Consider the following 20,204-nt stretch of genomic DNA (forward strand, 5'->3'; position numbering starts at 1 on the left):
TATAATTGCTACAGTCAATAGAGAACGTTAACATAAGATTAAGCAAACTCATGGATAGATACGATTGATGGTACTAACACTAGTTTACTTCAGTTGCCTAAGTGTTTCCATGTCAATGTTAATTCCGCCTCTTTATCTCTCTTCATGTTTTCTACTTTCATTATGGGTCGTTACAGCGGATCAACCTTATTCTGCTCCTTCCTCAGTCAAACCACCACTTCCATGTCTTCTTTCACAGCATCCATAAATGTCTTTGGTCTTCCTCTTTCTCTCTGCCGTGTTTATCCATCCTGCATTGTCCTTCTCACATGTGTCTCAACCTCGCTTCTCTTACCTTGTGTCAACCTCACCTCTCTTGCCTTAGCACCAAACTGACCCATGCACGTGTTTTGTACCTCTGATGTGTTCGCCCTTCATTCTTGGCTAAAACAAATGTCTAACTTTTTCCTACTTTTTAATTTTCTTTTGAGAGTTGCAAGGTCAGTGGATAATCTATTCCTTTTTTGTACTTTTGGTTAGTTTCCAGATGTAGCGAAGTGCAGTGGCAATGGATGACACTTGTAGCTCCGGTGCGGTATCTACAGTATAGTGTCAAGTAGCAGGAGATTAGTGGCAATCGAATGAGTAACTAAAGATGGTGGGAGGCAGAGAGACAGAGTGATATCTGTAGAGGATAGAAATAAATGATAAGGGAACTAATGTGGAAGTACTTTTTTTGCATTCATATTTCTACTCGTTTTTAATTCCGAAAAAAAAAAAATAAGATGTGAAAAAATAAGTTATTCATTGTTTCTCTTCATGTCTCCCAATCTAATCTAGGAATTGTTCTCTCGTTTTCGCTTTTTTCAATATCAAACAAAAATATTGATGTCATCTTAAACGCTCGCATTCTTTCTTTCTTTCTTTAATTATCTGTCTTCCGATTACGTCAAAGAATTATTGTCATCTGTAATCTTCAAAGAATCAGACCAACTTTCACCTAGACAGAGAGAGAGAGAGAGAGAGAGAGAGAGAGAGAGAGAGAGAGAGAGAGAGAGAGAGAGAGAGAGAGAGAGAGATTCGCAATGGTAGAGTGAAGCATTTTACACCTGTGGTGATGTTGTTGTAGTGTCTGTTGTTGTTGCTGATTTTTTGTTGTTGTTGTTGTTGTTGTTGTTGTTGTTGGTGGTGGTGGTGGTGGTGGTAGTCTTAGTGGTGATAAGAACATGAAAACATAAGAAAAGAGGAAAGCTGCAAGAGGCCACCAGGCCTGTACGAGGCAGTCCCTGTGTGTTTAAGCTACCTAATTCCATCTATCATCCCCATCCATGAACTTATCTAACCTTCTTTTGAAACTCCCTATTGACACTGCTCTGACTACATGACCACCGAGACCGTTCCACTCATCAACCACTCTGTTTCAAAGCCAGTTTCTTCCCATTTCTTTCCTGAAAATAAGTTTTTCAAGTTTAAACCCATTTTTTCTGGTTCTGTCCCCGCTTCTGATCCTAAGAACTACATTCATGTCCCCTTTGTTAAAACCCTTATACCACTTGTGATGGTGATGATGGTGTTGGGGATGATGGTGATGATGGTGGTGATGTAGGTGATGGTGGTGGTGCCGGTGGTGGTGATGATGATGATTGTGGTGGTGATGTAGGTAGTGATAGTGGTGGTTGTGGTGGTGGTGAAAGTGGTGATGATGGTGATGATGGTGGTGGTTATGTAGGTGGTGATAGTGGTGGTGGTGGTGGTGGTGGTGGTAGGGGTTGTGGAGATGGTGGCGGCGGTAGTGGTGGTAGTGGTGTTAGTAGAGATTGAGATGATGGTGTTGGTGGTGATGGTGATGATGGTGGTTGTGGTGATGGTGGTGATGGTGGTGGCGGTGGTGGTGGTGGTTGTGGAGGTAATGGTGATGGTGGTGGTGGTGATGGTGGTGATGGTGATGATGATGGTGGTGATGGTGGTGGTGGTGGTGGTGGTGGTGGTAGTGGTGGTGGTGGTGGTGCAGGTGTAGTTGAAGGGAAACAAAGCAAGGGACTCAAGCGACACACAATGCCTCGTTACGTCACGTGCTTACTTTACTGACGAATTAGACAACGCTAATTTTAAATGTTTTTGTGGGTGTGAGACTTCGTCGGTCCGCGGGAGGCGTGAGGGCGGGCGGGCTGGGCGGCGGTATATAAGCCCGCCACACCAAGACAGCAGCATGCACTCGCTCCTGCAGACACCCCATCACAACATGGTGAGGCGCGCCGCCCCCTGCTCAGTTCTTCACACTTGGCCAGCAGTGACATGTGCACTGGTGCTGGCTCCACTGTCACCTCAGCCTTTGCTTTGACCTGAATATTGGATTAAGTCTTTAGTGACAGTTTTATCAAGTTTGCCTCAGATACCCGACACATTGAGCCTCTCCAGAGTTCACACGATGTGCTCACTGTCTTAACTATCACCATTTACTTGTCTGCAGACACAGACTACAGTACACACACAGATACTCTGACTCCAGACACTGAGGAATGCAAGCCACACAGTTAACTTGTTTCTGCTTTTGATTTTACTCATTCTATTGTCATACATTAATGTGTTTTAGGTTAAGATGTAATGGCGTCCTGCAAACAACGTCTTTGTTGTGTATTATTGTAATGCTCCCAGGACGACCTATCCTATATATGAGTCGTAACACTATACATGCAGTACTACAGTGCCAGAGCCTCGTGCCCGTGGCGTTCCAGGTCCTAGCCCTTCCTGTTTGGCCTCCACGTGTGCCGTTTTCCTTCTGCAGAAGTTCCTTCTCACACTCCTGGTGGTGGCATCCGCGGCGGCCGTAGCGCTGGCCGGCTATGGTGGCTATGGCGGCTATGGCGGCTATGGAGGCGGTCATAGGGGCGGCTACGGATACGGTGGTGGCCGTGGCGGAGGCCGCGGTGGTGGCTACGGCGGCGGCTATGGTGGAGGCTATGGCGGCGGCTACGGCGGCGGCTATGGCGGCGGCTATGGCGGCGGCTATGGCGGCGGCTATGGTGGCGGCTATGGAGGTGGATATGGCGGTCATGGCGGTGGATATGGATACGGGAAGTAAGCGGAGGGACGAAAAGAGAACCTCGACTGAGGAGCAACAAGAACAGCGCCAGTATGTTGTACAGAGACACTCACCGAATAAACGAGAAACAACATCTAGTGCTTCTATTTCCCTTCTTCCCTCCCTCAACACATTGTTCATACAGGGCAGCTCTAATTTGTTCTATGTGGAGTGTCTTCCACCATCTCTTTCTTTGCAACTCGTGGTGTGAAGATGTAGTAGGTGTGAAGACTCAGACAAAATGTAACCATTACCAAGCCTGCTAGAATTAGAGGAAGGAACCGACTTTTACTCAAGGCAGGAGGTGTGTGCAATACACACAATGAGTAGACTGTTGCTACAGTCAATAGAGAGCGTTAACAGATGATTAAGCAGATTTAAGGATAGATATGATTGGTGGTACTAACACTGGTTTACTTCAGCTTTCTTAGTACTTTTATGTCCATGTTGATTCCGCCTTATCATCTCTTCGTATTATCTACTCCTTCCTTCCATTATGGGTCGATACAGCGGATGAACCTTATCATCTGCCTTCCTCAGTAACACCATCACTTTCACGTCTTCTTTTACAGCATCCATGAATGACTTTGGTCTTCCTCTCTTCCCTCTGCTGTGTTTATCCATCCAGCATCATCCTTTCCAATTGTGGTTCAAACTCACCTCTCTTACCTAGACAACAAACTGACACATGTACGTGTCTTGTACACCTCTAATGTGTTCGCTCTTCACTCTTGGCTAACACTCTTACACCACTAACCTTTCCTTCTAATTTTTTATTATTTTTTTTTGAGATTGGCAAGGTCCGTGGGTAATTTGTTCCTATCTTTTTACTCTTGGTTAGTTTCCAGATGTAGCAAAGTGTAGTGGCAATATAAACTAGTAATGGATGACACTTGTAGCTCCGGTACGGTGTCTATAGAGTCATGTAGCAGGTGGAGATTAGTGGCAATCGAACGAGTAACTAGTGATGATGGAAGGGAGGTGGTGGACAGAGAGCCAGAGTGATATTTATCTAGGATAGAAATGAATTATAAGGGAACAAATGTTGAATTATTTTTCCCGTCAACTTTTTATTCATTTTTAATACAGAAGAAAAGTGGGAAATGTGAAAAAAGTAATTATTTCTTTTCCTGTGTCCCAAGCTTACCGAGGAATTGTTCTCTTGTTTTCGTTTCTTTTAATATGAAACAAAAGTCTTCATCTTATCACAACCGCTTTCATTCATTCATTCATTCATTCTTTCTTTAAATTTCTCTCTTGCGATTATGTCAAAGAGGTATTGTCATTTCATATCTCTAAAAGAATAGGACCAAATATTCACTTCAAAATATATATATATATATATATATATATATATATATATATATATATATATATATATATATATATATATATATATAGAGAGAGAGAGAGAGAGAGAGAGAGAGAGAGAGAGAGAGAGAGAGAGATTCGCAATGGTAGAGTGAAGCATTTTACACCTGTGGTGATGTTGTTGTAGTGTCTGTTGTTGTTGCTGATTTTTTTTTTTTTTTTTTTTTTGTTGTTGTTGTTGTTGTTGTTGGTGGTGGTGGTGGTGGTAGTCTTAGTGGTGATAAGAACATGAAAACATAAGAAAAGAGGAAAGCTGCAAGAGGCCACCAGGCCTGTACGAGGCAGTCCCTGTGTGTTTAAGCTACCTAATTCCATCTATCATCCCCATCCATGAACTTATCTAACCTTCTTTTGAAACTCCCTATTGACACTGCTCTGACTACATGACCACCGAGACCGTTCCACTCATCAACCACTCTGTTTCAAAGCCAGTTTCTTCCCATTTCTTTCCTGAAAATAAGTTTTTCAAGTTTAAACCCATTTTTTCTGGTTCTGTCCCCCGCTTCTGATCCTAAGAACTACATTCATGTCCCCTTTGTTAAAACCCTTATACCACTTGTGATGGTGATGATGGTGTTGGGGATGATGGTGATGATGGTGGTGATGTAGGTGATGGTGGTGGTGCCGGTGGTGGTGATGATGATGATTGTGGTGGTGATGTAGGTAGTGATAGTGGTGGTTGTGGTGGTGGTGAAAGTGGTGATGATGGTGATGATGGTGGTGGTTATGTAGGTGGTGATAGTGGTGGTGGTGGTGGTGGTGGTGGTGAAAGTGGTGGTGGTGATGGTAGGGGTTGTGGAGATGGTGGCGGCGGTAGTGGTGGTAGTGGTGTTAGTGGAGATTGAGATGATGGTGTTGGTGGTGATGGTGATGATGGTGGTTGTGGTGATGGTGGTGATGGTGGTGGCGGTGGTGGTGGTGGTTGTGGAGGTAATGGTGATGGTGGTGGTGGTGATGGTGGTGATGGTGATGATGATGGTGGTGATGGTGGTGGTGGTGGTGGTGGTGGTGGTAGTGGTGGTGGTGGTGGTGCAGGTGTAGTTGAAGGGAAACAAAGCAAGGGACTCAAGCGACACACAATGCCTCGTTACGTCACGTGCTTACTTTACTGACGAATTAGACAACGCTAATTTTAAATGTTTTTGTGGGTGTGAGACTTCGTCGGTCCGCGGGAGGCGTGAGGGCGGGGCGGGCTGGGCGGCGGTATATAAGCCCGCCACACCAAGACAGCAGCATGCACTCGCTCCTGCAGACACCCCATCACAACATGGTGAGGCGCGCCGCCCCCTGCTCAGTTCTTCACACTTAGCCAGCAGTGACATGTGCACTGGTGCTGGCTCCACTGTCACCTCAGCCTTTGCTTTGACCTGAATGTTGGATTAAGTCTTTAGTGACAGTTTTATCAAGTTTGCCTCAGATACCCGACACATTGAACCTCTCCAGAGCTCACACGATGTGCTCACTGTCTTAACTATCACCAGAGACAGACTACAGTACACACACAGATACTCTGACTCCAGACACTGCAAGCCACACAGTTAACTTGTTTCTGCTTTTGATTTTACTCATTCTATTGTCATACATTAATGTGTTTTAGGTTAAGATGTAATGGCGTCCTGCAAACAACGTCTTTGTTGTGTATTATTGTAATGCTCCCAGGACGACCTATCCTATATATGAGTCGTAACACTATACATGCAGTACTACAGTGCCAGAGCCTCGTGCCCGTGGCGTTCCAGGTCCTAGCCCTTCCTGTTTGGCCTCCACGTGTGCTGTTTTCATTCTGCAGAAGTTCCTTCTCACACTCCTGGTGGTGGCATCCGCGGCGGCCGTAGCGCTGGCCGGCTATGGTGGCTATGGTGGCTATGGCGGCTATGGAGGCGGTCATAGGGGCGGCTACGGATACGGTGGTGGCCGTGGCGGAGGCCGCGGTGGTGGCTACGGCGGCGGCTATGGTGGAGGCTATGGCGGCGGCTACGGCGGCGGCTATGGCGGCGGCTATGGTGGCGGCTATGGCGGCGGCTATGGTGGCGGCTATGGAGGTGGATATGGCGGTCATGGCGGTGGATATGGATACGGGAAGTAAGCGGAGAGGACGAGGAGAGAACCTCGACTGAGGAGCAACAAGAACAGCGCCGAATAAACGAGAAACAACATCTAGTGCTTCTATTTCCCTTCTTCCCTCCCTCAACACATTGTTCATACAGGGCAGCTCTAATTTGTTCTATGTGGAGTGTCTTCCACCGTCTCTTTCTTTGCAACTCGTGGTGTGAAGATGTAGCAGGTGTGAAGACTCAGACAAAATGTAACCATTACCAAGCTTGCTAGAATTAGAGGAAGGAACCGACTTTTACTCAAGGCAGGAGGTGTGTGCAATACACACAATGAGTAGGCTGTTGCTACAGTCAATAGAGAGCGTTAACAGATGATTAAGCAGATTTAAGGATAGATATGATTGGTGGTACTAACACTGGTTTACTTCAGCTTTCTTAGTACTTTTATGTCCATGTTGATTTCGCCTTATCATCTCTTCGTATTATCTACTCCTTCCTTCCATTATGGGTCGATACAGCGGATGAACCTTATCATCTGCCTTCCTCAGTAACACCATCACTTTCACGTCTTCTTTTACAGCATCCATGAATGACTTTGGTCTTCCTCTCTTCCCTCTGCTGTGTTTATCCATCCAGCATCATCCTTTCCAATTGTGGTTCAAACTCACCTCTCTTACCTAGACAACAAACTGACACATGTACGTGTCTTGTACACCTCTAATGTGTTCGCTCTTCACTCTTGGCTAACACTCTTACACCACTAACCTTTTCTTCTAATTTTCTATTTTTTTTTGAGATTGGCAAGGTCCGTGGGTAATTTGTTCCCATCTTTTTACTCTTGGTTAGTTTCCAGATGTAGCAAAGTGTAGTGGCAATATACACTAGTAATGGATGACACTTGTAGCTCCGGTACGGTGTCTATAGAGTCATGTAGCAGGTGGAGATTAGTGGCAATCGAACGAGTAACTAGTGATGATGGAAGGGAGGTGGTGGACAGAGAGCCAGAGTGATATTTATCTAGGATAGAAATGAATTATAAGGGAACAAATGTTGAATTATTTTTCCCGTCAACTTTTTATTCATTTTTAATACAGAAGAAAAGTGGGAAATGTGAAAAAAATTATTATTTCTTTTCCTGTGTCCCAAGCTTACCGAGGAATTGTTCTCTTGTTTTCGTTTCTTTTAATATGAAACAAAAGTCTTCATCTTATCACAACCGCTTTCATTCATTCACTCATTCATTCTTTCTTTCTTTAAATTTCTCTCTTGCGATTATGTCAAAGAGGTATTGTCATTTCATATCTCTAAAAGAATAGGACCAAATATTCACCTCAAAAGATATATATATATATATATATATATATATATATATATATATATATATATATATATATATATATATATATATATATATATATATATATATATATATATATATATATATATATATATATATATATATATATATAGAGAGAGAGAGAGAGAGAGAGAGAGAGAGAGAGAGAGAGAGAGAGAGAGAGAGAGAGAGAGAGAGAGAGAGAGAGAGAGAGAGAGAGAGATTCCCAATGGTAAAGTAAAACATTTTATACCTGGGATTATAGTGATATGTAGTTGTTGTAATATTTGTTGTTATTGTTGTTGTTGTTGTTGTTGTTGTTGTTGTTGTTGTGGTGGTGGTGGTGGTGGTGGTGGTGGTGGTGGTGGTGGTGGTACTGATGGAGGTGATGATGTATAGCAGTGTTGCCAACCTCTACAGACGTCTCCGCCCTACACACCTACTGAAATTACCCTACATTTGCCTTCATTACCCTACGACTCAGGATGAAAAAACAAATTGTCATAATACTGGCAGGTATTTATTTATATGATGACCGTATGGTACATAACAATTATTACATAAAAGTAACTTCATGACCAATTTTGACTCATACCAGAAACAGAAGAAACCACTTTCACATTTCCTTAAAAACTAAAGTTTTAATTATTTATTTGCATTTTTAATGCGTACGAGCTTCGCTGTATTATGTTGATTATATTGCTCAGGATTATTTACCTTCTTTCTACAATCACAATTATACTCACATAATAATAGCAGGTAACTCATGGTCAATCTTTATCTAGATGATGACATTATGGTTATAGAAATCAACACAAAAATAATTTCATGACTATTTTTAACCCATACCAGACACCGAAGAAACTACTTTCATTCTCTTTCTTAACAAAACAAAAGTGTAAACTACATGTGAGCAATACAAGAGCTAATTATCTCTTTAATCACGAATCAGTAACCGCTTTATTTGAGCGTGGGAAAAAAAAAAATATCTCCAAGCTGCACGTGGCTTCACGTATGAACGTGTATTATCACTACACATTACGTACTTTGGTTAACTATACCATCTCCCGGGCGTTACATAACTATGGCAATAGACAATTAAAAAAAAGGTATATTTTCTTAGCATAGTTCCTATTGATTTACATAATATACGTTTTTAGCAAAATGTCTACCCGCATATCAAAATCTTCTAATTACCCTACGTTTTGCTCAGATTCTGTAAAATCACCCTACCGCCATACAGACCAGGATTTGAGGATAAATTACCCTACGCGTGGGTAATTACCCTACGGTTGGCAACACTGTATAGGTGGTGATGGTGGTGGTGGTGGTGATGATGTAGGCGTTGGTGAAGGGAAACAAATCAATGGAGACAAGCGACACGCAGTGGCTCATTACGTCACGCAGGAATGTATTTAACAACGCTTGTTTTGAACGTTTTGGTGGGTGTGAGACTTAGTTGGCCCGCGGGAGGCGTGAGGGCGGGGCGGGCTGGACGGCAGTATATAAGCCCGCCACACCGAGGCAGCAGCATGCACTCGCTCCCGCAGACACCCCATCACAACATGGTGAGGCGCGCCGCCCCTGCTCAGTTCTTCACACTTGGCCAGCAGTGACATGTGCACTGGTGCTGGCTCCACTGTCACCTCAGCCTTTGCTTTGACCTGAATGTTGGATTAAGTCTTTAGTGACAGTTTTATCAAGTTTGCCTCAGATACCCGACACATTGAGCCTCTCCAGTTCACACGATGTGCTCACTGTCTTAACTATCACCATTTACTTGTCTGCAGAAACAGACCACAGTACACACACAGATACTCTGACCCCAGACACTGAGGGATGCAAGCCACACTGTCAGCTTGTTTCTGCTTTCGATTTTCCCTATCCTATACATGCAGTATTAGAGTGCCAGATCCTCGTGCCCGACGCTTGGCAGGGCCTGGCCCTCCTGTTTGGCCTCCACGTGTGCTCTTTTCCCTCTGCAGAAGTTCCTGCTTGTCCTCCTGGTGGTGGCCTCCGCGGCAGCCGTGGCGTTGGCCGGCTATGGCGGATATGGTGGCTATGGCGGCTATGGAGGCGGTCATGGCGGCGGCTACGGAGGCGGCTACGGTGGCGGTTACGGATACGGCGGTGGCCGTGGTGGAGGCCACGGCGGAGGCTATGGAGGAGGCTATGGCGGTGGCTACGGCGGCGGATATGGTGGCGGCTATGGAGGCGGCTATGGTCGCGGCTATGGAGGTGGATATGGCGGGTATGGCGGTCATGGCGGTGGATATGGATACGGGAAGTAAGTTGGGAGACTAGTTGGGAACCTCGACAGAGGAGCAATAATAACCGAGCCACTGTGTTGTACAGAGACACTCACCGAATAAACGAGAAACAACATGTAGTGCTTCTATTTCCCTTCTTCCCTCCCTCAACACATTGTTCATACAGGGCAGCTCTTGTTTGTCCTGTGTGGAGCGTCTTCCACCGTCTCTTTCTTTGCAACTCGTGGTGTGAAGCAGCAGATGTGGATATGGAGACGTGGCCGCCGTGGTACAGTGGAACCATACGTACAGGATTCGGGTTCGAATCCTGTCCACGGTCTGAGTGTAGGTTGGGCTTCCTCACTCGGGGCAACGGTTTCCTAGCGGGTGGGCTTTGAGATAGGAGGTACCCTAAAAAGTATCCCCTTTAGCCCATAAATTCCCGTGAAAAGCCCACATGGTATAAAAAAAATAAAATGAAACCATTACCAAGCTTGCTAGAATTAGAGGAAGGAACCGACTTTTACTCAAGGCAGGAGGTGTGTGCAATACAAACAATGAGTAGACTGTTGCTACAGTCAATAGAGAGCGTTAACAGATGATTAAGCAGATTCAAAGATAGATATGATTTGTGGTACTAACACTGGTTTACTTCAGCTTTCTTAGTACTTTTATGTCCATGTTGATTCCGCCTTATCATCTCTTCGTATTATCTACTCCTTTCCGACATTATTGGGATTTACAACGGATCAACCTTATTCTCTGCCTTCCTCAGTAATACCATCACTCTCGCGTCTTCTTTTATAGAATCCATAAATTTCTTTGACCTCCTCTCTTCCTCCTACCGTGTTTATCCATCGAGCATCATCCTTCCCCATGTGTCTCAACCACGCCTGTCTTACCTTGTCTCAACCTCCTCGCCTCTTTTGCCTTTGCACTAAACTGATCCAGTCACGTGCGTTGTCCCTTTGATGTGTTCGCCCTTCACATTTTGGCTAAAACCTCTCTTACATAATGACTAACTTTTTTTTTTAACTACTTTTCCATTTTTATTATTTTTTTGAGAGGTAAGATCAGTGGGTAATTTATTCATTCTCTGTACTCTCGGCTACTTTCCCAGAGACTTAGCAAAGTGTCGTGGCTAAGTAAACTAGTAATAGGTGACACGTGTTGCTCCGTTGCGGTGTCTCTAGTGGCATGTAGCAGTTGGAGAATAGTGGCAATCGAATGAGTAGCTAGACATGATTGAAGGGAGGTGGTGGGCAGACAGCCAGAGTGATATACTTGTACAGAGGGGAAGAGTGAGATATAAAGGAACAAACGTGGAAATACTTTTTTTTCCTCATATTTTTACTCTTTCTTAATACCAAACAAATGTAAAATGTGAAAATAATATTAATTTCTGTTTTCCTGTCTCCCAAACTTATCAAGAAATTGGTCTCTTGTTTTCGCTTTTTTTTATATCAAACAAAAGTATTCATGTTATTTCAAATGCTTTCATTCATTCTTTCTTTCTTTCTTTAGTTTTTTGTCTTTTGATTATGTCAAAGAATTAATGTCATTTCATATTTCCAAAGAATCGGACCAACTTTCACCTAGAGAGAGAGAGAGAGAGAGAGAGAGAGAGAGAGAGAGAGAGAGAGAAATCGTGGTAGCTAAGTGGCGACATGAGTCGAGACAATATCTGGGTGACAAGACGAGGTAACGAGGAAGGAAGCTGTCTTACCGATCTTCCCACCACAAAGTTCATGAAGATCACACACACACTCTCTCTCTCTCTCTCTCTCTCTCTCTCTCTCTCTCTCTCTCTCTCTCTCTCTCTCTCTCTCTCTCTCTCTCTCTCTCTCTCTCTCTCTCTCTTCCTCTTCGGTCACACAAAACATTTTGATCGCACTTACTTTTGGAATCACGCTAACTTTTTGAGACCAGCCAACTAATGTAAGTCATACTGTCACTATTCTGGCCACACTGGCACTATTTTGACCATGTAACTACTCGTATCTGTCTCAATGGAACTGTTTTAGCAATTTCTTTTTGTCACACTTACTATTTCGGGCAATAAATTTTTCTTTCACTTATACTGGTGTCGAAAACATTGCTTTGTTGTTTTCCCTTTTTATTTTTATTTCATATGTGTTTCTGCGAGAGAGAGAGAGAGAGAGAGAGAGGGTGGTAGTGTTGTTGTTGTGGGTGACGGTGTTGATGGGGATGGTGATGATGGGGTGGTGGTATTGGTTGTGGTGGTGATGGTGATGATGGTGGTGGTGATGGTGGTGATGATGATGGTGGTAGTGGTGGTGGTGGTGGTGGTGGTGGTGATGGTGGTGGTGGTGATGGTGGTGGTGGTGGTGCAGGTATAGTTGAAGGGAAACAAAGCAAGAGGTTCAAGCGACACAATGCCTCGTTACGTCACGCGGGAACGTAGCGACAAGCACCACACTGAGTCCGGGTCACGTGCTTACTTTACTGACGAATTTGACAACGCTAATTTTAAATGTTTTTGTGGGTGTGAGACTTCGTCGGCCCACGGGAGGCGTGAGGGCGGGGCGGGCTGGGCGGCGGTATATAAGCCCGCCACACCAAGGCAGCAGCATGCACTCGCTCCTGCAGACACCCCATCACAACATGGTGAGGCGCGCCGCCCCCTGCTCAGTTCTTCACACTTGGCCAGCAGTGACATGTGCACTGGTGCTGGCTCCACTGTCACCTCAGCCTTTGCTCTGACCTGAATGTTGGATTAAGTCTTTAGTGACAGTTTTATCAAGTTTGCCTCAGATACCCGACACATTGAGCCTTTCCAGAGTTCACACGATGTGCTCACTGTCTTAACTATCACCATTTACTTGTCTGCAGGGACAGACTACAGTACACACACTGATACTCTGACTCCAGACACTGAGGAATGCAAGCCACACAGTTAACTTGTTTTTGCCTTCGATTTTCCTCATTCTATACATGGAGTACTAGAGTGCCAAACCCTCGTTCCCGGGGCGTGGCAGGGCCTGGCCCTCTTGTTTGGCCTCCACGTGTGCTCTTTTCCCTCTGCAGAAGTTCCTGCTCGCCCTCCTGGTGGTGGCCTCCGCGGCGGCCGTAGCGCTGGCCGGCTATGGTGGTTATGGCGGTTATGGCGGCTATGGAGGAGGTCATGGTGGTGGCTACGGTGGCGGCTATGGATATGGCGGTGGCCACGGTGGAGGCCACGGCGGTGGCTACGGGCATGGCGGCTACGGCGTGGGCGGCGTCTCCAACAACGTCTTCAACCTGTACCGCGGCTACGGTGGCTATGGATATGGTGGCGGCCATGGCGGTGGTTATGGCGGCGGTTATGGTGGAGGCTATGGCGGCGGATACGGCGGCGGCTATGGTGGAGGCTATGGTGGCGGCTATGGCGGTGGATATGGGTACGGAAAGTAAGCAGGAGAATGACGCGGGAACCTCGACAGAGGAGCAACGAGAACCGAGCCAGTGTGTTGTACATAGAAATGCACCGAATAAACGAGAAACAATGACTCACTTCTCTCCCTCCCTCCCTCCATCCATCCATCCCGGCACAGAGACAATGCAGCACAATCACTTCCGCTAATGTTCGCCACTCGCTCCCTGAATTATTGTTCTTTGTAAGCATTACATACGTACATGTTATACAGTAATGATGTGTTTTAGGGGAGCTACGAGGAGAGATGTGTATCAAGAGATGCAGAAGTTCGCATATATATATATATATATATATATATATATATATATATATATATATATATATATATATATATATATATATATTATTTTCTTTTCTTTCTTTTCTTTTTGTTTGGTTTTGGTTTGGTTACAGAAAACAAGCCGATTACGAGTCTAAGCATGCTGACCGCAATATATTGATAATAACAGTAACTATTTTAGAGCACCGACATTACGTTTTGTTTTTGTATGCATTTGAAGGATGATGTCTAAGGGGTTAGGAAATACGAAAGTGTCATTTAATTGTAACACAAGAATAATAATTGATTTAAAAATGAATAAAACAAATAAATCAATGAATAGATATAGAAATGATGAAACAGATGATTAGTAAAAGAACTGGAGTCAAAACTAATCTACATTGATTTCTCTCAGGACTGTATTTATTGGAAAACTTCAGAGAGAGAGAGAGAGAGAGAGAGAGAGAGAGAGAGAGAGAGAGAGAGAGAGAGAGAGAGAGAGACCCACTTGGTTGCCAGTTCCCTTGCAAGTTTGAAAGAGTTAGCCGAAATGAAGGGATATATGTCTTGAAACGTCTCTCTTAAATGAAGTCAAGTCATAGGAAGTTGGAAATATAGAAGCAGGTAGGGAGTTCCAGAGTTTACCAGATAAATGGATTAATGATTGATAGTACTAGTTAAATTTTGGACAGAGTAGTGGTGAGAGGAAGAAAAAAAAACCCGCAGGAGAACAGGAAGCATGCAGTTAGCAAGATCAAAAGAACAGTTAGCATGAAATTACCTGTAAAAGATAGCAAGAGATACAACATTCAAGTGGTTAAAAGAAGATAATGACTGTTAGTTAGAGGAGGGGACCTGATAAGACAAAAAACTTTTGGTTCCATCTCATTTAATAAAACTGTAAGTGAAACCACCCCATGCATGTGGAGAATAGGCTGGTAAGGTTCTTGTACAGAATTAACAGTTTGTGGGGTTGCGAAAAACTGGAGGAGATGCCTCAGAACACCCATCTCCATACAAGCTCAAATGTGAAGTCTCCAATTTAAATTATGAGTAAAGGACATACTGAGGATATTCAGTGTAGAAGAGCGGAATAATTGAATGCCAGTATAGAAGAAGGATAGTTGTCTGGAAGGTTGTGTCAAATTGACATATGGAGAAATTGAGTTTTGAGGCATTGAACACTACACATTTTTTTTCTGCACTAATCAGAAATCTTAGAGAGATCAAAATTCAAGCGTTCTGTGGCGTTTCTGCAGGAACTGTTGACTTCTTGAAGGGTTTGTAGTATTTGAAAAGGCGTGGGAATGTGTAGGTTGATATCTACAGCGTAGGAGTGCATAGGGTTCAGAAGATCATTAATGAATAATAGGAAGAGAGTGGGTGACAGGATAAAATCCTGAGGAACGACACTCTTAATTGGTTTAGGGAAGAACAGTGGCCGTCTACCACAGAAGCAATAGAACTGTCGGAGAGGAAACTTGAGATAAAGTTGTAGAGAGAAGAATAGAAACCGTAGGAGGATAGATTTGATATCAAAGCATTGTGCTAGACTCTATCTAAAGCTTTTGATATGTCTAGGAAACAATAAAAATTTCACTGAAATATCTAAAAGAAAATGACGGAGACTCGGTAAGAAAATCCTGAAGATCAGTAGAGTTGCCTTGACGGAACGCCATACTAGCGATCAGATAGAAGATTGTGAACTGACAGATGTTTAAAGATCTTTCTATTAAAGATAGATTCAAAGACTTTAGACAAGAGAGAGATTAAAGCTGTAGGGTGGTTTTTTGAGGGATTAGATTCTTTTAAGGAACAGGCTGAGGGTATGGAAAATATCATTAAAAAGAATTTTAATTAAAGGCATGAAAAAGGCAAGGGTAGGATGAAAGGGAGGAATTAGCCCAAAATAATCCAAGTTGGAGTTCTTAGCAAAAGTTTAGAAGAGTTCAGCTTTGGAGACAGATGAGATGGCAGTGGTGCCATCAGGATGAAATAGAGGAGGGAAAGATGAATAAGTAAAGTTATTGGAGATGTTTTTGGCCAGATGCCAGAAGTCATGAGGGAAGTTATATTTTTAAAGATTTTAACATTTACTATTTATGAAAGAGTGTTTTGCAAGTTGAAGAACAGACTTGCCATGATTCCGGGCAGAAATATAAAGTGCATGAGATTCAGGTGATGGAAGGCTCAAGTACTATTCTATCAAGTCTTAACAGGTTGTGTTAAACCAAAGTTTATATTTTAGAAGGTTTATGTTGAGGAAAAGAGTGAGGAATGTACGCCTCCATACCAGATATTATCTCTTCTGTTATGCGTTCAGCACACAGAGACAGGTCTCTGACACGGAAACATTACTCATTCCAAGGAAAATCAGCATAGTACCTCTTCAGGTCCCGGCAACTGGTAGAGGCAAAACGCCAGAGGCACCTCCGCCTTGGGAGGGGTGATCTTGAGGAGGAGGGATTTGAAAAATAGGATAAGATACACTGAGATTGCGATCGGAGGAGCCCAACGGAGAAGATATGGTAACAGCATAAGCAGATAGATTAGAGGTAAGGAAATGAGAAAAAAAGATGTTGGGTGTATCTCCAAGACTGTCAGGAATACTAAAAGAATGTTGCACCAGCTGTTCTAGGTCATGGAGAATAATAAAGTTGAGGACTAGTAAGCCACGGGGATCATTGAAAGGAGAGGAAAGCCAAAGCTGATGATGAACATTGAAATTTCTAATGATGGAGATCTCTGCAAAAGGATAGAGGGACAGAATGTGCTTCACTTATGAAGCTGAACAGTCAAGGAATTCCTATATTCAGTGGAATCAGGGGAGAGATAAAAAGCACAGATAAATTTAGTAGAGATTGACTTTTGAATCGGAGCCAGAAGGTGGAAAACTGGAAAGATTCAAGGGCATGGACACGAGAGGAAATCAAGTCATTGCGCACTTAGACGGAATATCCAGCTTTGGAACGAATATGAAAATAGAAAACATAGCATAAGATGAGACAGGATTTTATTTCAGTTATTGCCCCAACCTGAACTTATTTGTTGAAGATCATTGGATGAAGAGACTATTTTTCCTTAGTCTGGCTTTACAACACACAGTAAGACGGGGAAGCGTCAGTGTCTTCTTCCGTCGTGGCGAACAGATGAGTAGTGAGGCGCCTTGCACCTGAACTTTCCTCCTTGCCCCATAGGGATAATTTCTCCTCGGGTCGAGTGGCAACGTCGCCTAATCTGATATGCCACAAGGTCATACATATACATGAAATACCTTCATTTGATTTGGTATACAACACTTGTTTGTATCACCTGCTATTTAATGAAATAGAATATTTTTAGACCGTTGTTTGTTGATAACACTATGATTAAAGAACCGTGGGTAGTATAGGGTGAATGTTTTGGTTGGAGAGCTGGCAGGATGGTGAACAACACCCTATGGGTCTGTACAATTTAATTTTACTATAGTAGTGTGTGTGTGTGTGTGTGTGTGTGTGTTCACTGTTTGATCTGCTGCAGTCTCTGACGAGACAGCCAGACGTTACCCTACGGAACAAGCTCAGAGCTCATTATTTCCGATCTTGGGATAGGCCTGAGACCAGGCACACACCACACACCGGGACAACAAGGTCACAACTCCTCGATTTACATCCCGTACCTACTCACTGCTAGGTGAACAGGGCTACACGTGAGGAGACACACCCAAATATCTCCACCCGGCCGGGGAATCGAACCCCGGTCCTCTGGCTTGTGAAACCAGCGCTCTAACTACTGAGCTACCGGGCCGTTTGTGTGTGTGTGTGTGTGTCTGTGTGTGTGTGTGTGTGTGTGTGTGTGTGTGTGTGTGTGTGTGTGTGTGTGTATTTGACTATTATCCTGTTTTATGACTTTTTATATATTTGTTTATTTATTCATTCATTTATTTATTTATTTTATCTTATTTTACGTATATATGTATATATATATATATATATATATATATATATATATATATATATATATATATATATATATATATATATATATATATATATATATATATATATATATATATATATATATATATATATATTTTTTTTTTTTTTATTTATTTATTTATTTTTTTTTTTTATTTATTTATTTATTTTTTTTTTTGAGAGAGAGAGAGAGAGAGAGAGAGAGAGAGAGAGAGAGAGAGAGAGAGAGAGAGAGAGATTAATATAAAAGGAATCCTTCAAATTGTATAGACATAGGTTTTCTTCAGTTATTAATTTCCATGGAAAGCATTCCCCTCATAGAATATCTCCCCTAAAATAGATTAGGTTAGCTTAGGTTATTGTTAAGTTGGTAAGACTTGGTTAGATAAAGTTAGGTTAGGTTATTTTTGGTTAGGTCAGCTTAGGTAAAGTTAGGTTAGGTTAGGTTAGGTTTGGCTTACTTTCTTTTCCGGGGTAAGGGAGACATCCTATCTGAAACCTTACCCGTTAGGAAACTTACCCGGAGTAAGGAACCTTGGCCAGGATTCGATCATGCGCGCTTGGAGACAAGGAAAGATTAGGTGAGGTGAGGTTAGATAATGATTGGTTACATAATATTAGGTTTTGGTGAAGAGTCCGTATCCTGGACGGGTGTCAGCATGAGTTTATCGCAACAACCTGCCACATAGACGGGCAAAATTCTCTATAGATATCATTTGTCATATTTTGGGTCATAAATCACTTCATATCTTACTTATTGCATTATATTTTATATCGTTACTCTCAGAAATGATTTGCTGAATCTAAACGTCATATTAAACCTTTGAAAATAGATAATTAACAGAAATATGAGTTGAAGTGAAAAATAGTGTTTGCATTGTTTATATCCCTTTTAGTTAATTTATTGCAACAACTTGCAGTAACTTAGCAATAATTACTAAAATAACCTATCCCATATTGTTGAACTAAGTCTTCTTAATGCGATATTTCCAGATTTAAGATAGAATGTTATATAAGTAGCATCATCTTCGCCAAAATTTGTGCTCTCTCTCTCTCTCTCTCTCTCTCTCTCTCTCTCTCTCTCTCTCTCTCTCTCTCTCTCTCTCTCTCTCTCTCTCTCTCTCTCTCTCTCTCTCTCTCTCTCTCTCTCTCTCTCTCTCTCTCTCTCTCTCTCTCTCTCTCTCTCTCTCTCTCTCTCTCTCTCTCTCTCTCTCTCTCTCTCTCTCTCTCTCTAACACTCACACACACACACACACACACACACACACACACACACACACACACACACACACACACACACACACACACACACACACGAGGCAAATAGGCAAGCCTCTTAATGTGTGGCCCCTGTTCACCTAGCAGTAAATAGGTACGGGATGTAACTCGAGGGGTTGTGGCCTCGCTTTCCCGGTGTGTGGAGTGTGTTGTGGTCTCAGTCCTACCCGAAGATCAGTCAGTATGAGCTCTGAGCTACTGCCGTAAGGAAAAGACTGGCTGGGTGACCAGAAGACGATCGTGGTGAATAACACACACATACACACATTTCAAGGAATATATATTACATACAAATTCATGAATGTCTTGTCTTATTTATTGTCTTTATTTACAAGAACTCGAAGTTTTGATATTTGTCTTTTTTTATGTTTTTGTCGTTTCTTGATGGAAGGATGGGACGTGGTGCTCATTTTCCATATCCGCCACCGTGGCCTCCGCCGCCATGGCCGCCCGAGTAGACGACGCCGCCGCCATAGCCACCGCCACGTCCACCACCATAGCCGCCGCCGTAGCCACCGCCATATCCGCCGCCACGTCCACCGCCATAGCCGCCGCCGTAACCACCACCTAGTCCACCGCCGTAGCCGCCGCCACGTCCACCACCGTAGCCGCCGCCGTAGCCGCCCCCACTTCCGCCGCCATAGCCGCCGCCATGTCCGCCACCATGGCCGCCGCCATACCCGCCTCCACGTCCGCCACCATAGCCGCCACCATGACCTCCGCCATAGCCGCCACCATGTCCTCCACCGCTTCCATAACCGCCGCCATGTCCACCGCCGCCGCCATAGCCACCTCCGCCTTGGACGACCACCTTCACTGTGCCACCGTAGCCGCCACCATGTCCACCACCGCCGCCGTATCCACCACCATGTCCGCCGCCATATCCACCGCCATGACCACCGCCATGACCTCCGCCATGCCCGCTGCCTCCTCCATATCCTACACTTTTGCGAATGGTGACTCCGTACCCGCCACCATGTCCTCCGCCATGGCCGCCGCCGTATCCGCCACCATGTCCTCCACCATAGCCGCCACCGTAGCCACCACCATGACCGCCGCCATGACCGCCGCCATGGCCGCCACCATGGCCGCCGCCATAGCCAACTGTCTTTGCTTGCTTCTCCTCAGAGAGGCAGGGCGGCGCCAGCACGGCCACCACCACCACCACCCACGCCAGTCTTCTTACTACGCCCTGCAGCAGAAA

General features: G+C 44.0%; 4 protein-coding genes across 4 annotated transcripts in view; 3 read left to right on the forward strand and 1 right to left on the reverse strand.

Annotated features, from left to right (window-relative positions):
- The first annotated feature begins 2,177 nt into the window (after positions 1–2,177).
- LOC123509739 (glycine-rich cell wall structural protein-like) lies at positions 2,178–3,144 on the forward strand. The gene is made up of 2 exons (XM_045264258.1): positions 2,178–2,224; positions 2,765–3,144. The coding sequence occupies exons 1-2, from the start codon at positions 2,189–2,191 to the stop codon at positions 3,059–3,061; spliced, it is 333 nt and encodes a 110-aa protein (XP_045120193.1). The 5' UTR covers positions 2,178–2,188; the 3' UTR covers positions 3,062–3,144.
- A 2,522-nt stretch (positions 3,145–5,666) lies between these two features.
- Positions 5,667–6,588, forward strand: LOC123509740 (glycine-rich cell wall structural protein-like). The gene is made up of 2 exons (XM_045264259.1): positions 5,667–5,702; positions 6,222–6,588. The coding sequence occupies exons 1-2, from the start codon at positions 5,667–5,669 to the stop codon at positions 6,516–6,518; spliced, it is 333 nt and encodes a 110-aa protein (XP_045120194.1). The 3' UTR covers positions 6,519–6,588.
- A 2,684-nt stretch (positions 6,589–9,272) lies between these two features.
- Positions 9,273–13,580, forward strand: LOC123509741 (glycine-rich cell wall structural protein 1.8-like). The gene is made up of 2 exons (XM_045264260.1): positions 9,273–9,390; positions 13,120–13,580. The coding sequence occupies exons 1-2, from the start codon at positions 9,355–9,357 to the stop codon at positions 13,483–13,485; spliced, it is 402 nt and encodes a 133-aa protein (XP_045120195.1). The 5' UTR covers positions 9,273–9,354; the 3' UTR covers positions 13,486–13,580.
- A 5,720-nt stretch (positions 13,581–19,300) lies between these two features.
- Positions 19,301–20,204, reverse strand: part of LOC123509742 (glycine-rich cell wall structural protein 1.8-like) — a 1,279-nt gene continuing 375 nt past the window's right edge. The window contains exon 2 of the mRNA XM_045264262.1: positions 19,301–20,192. Coding sequence (XP_045120197.1) covers positions 19,407–20,192 — 786 coding nt within the window. The 3' untranslated portion in view covers positions 19,301–19,406. The remainder of the gene's footprint in view (positions 20,193–20,204) is intronic.

Source organism: Portunus trituberculatus, chromosome 27 (genome assembly GCF_017591435.1).
Source record: "Portunus trituberculatus isolate SZX2019 chromosome 27, ASM1759143v1, whole genome shotgun sequence".
In the NCBI taxonomy this organism is placed as follows: Eukaryota; Metazoa; Arthropoda; class Malacostraca; order Decapoda; family Portunidae; genus Portunus; species Portunus trituberculatus.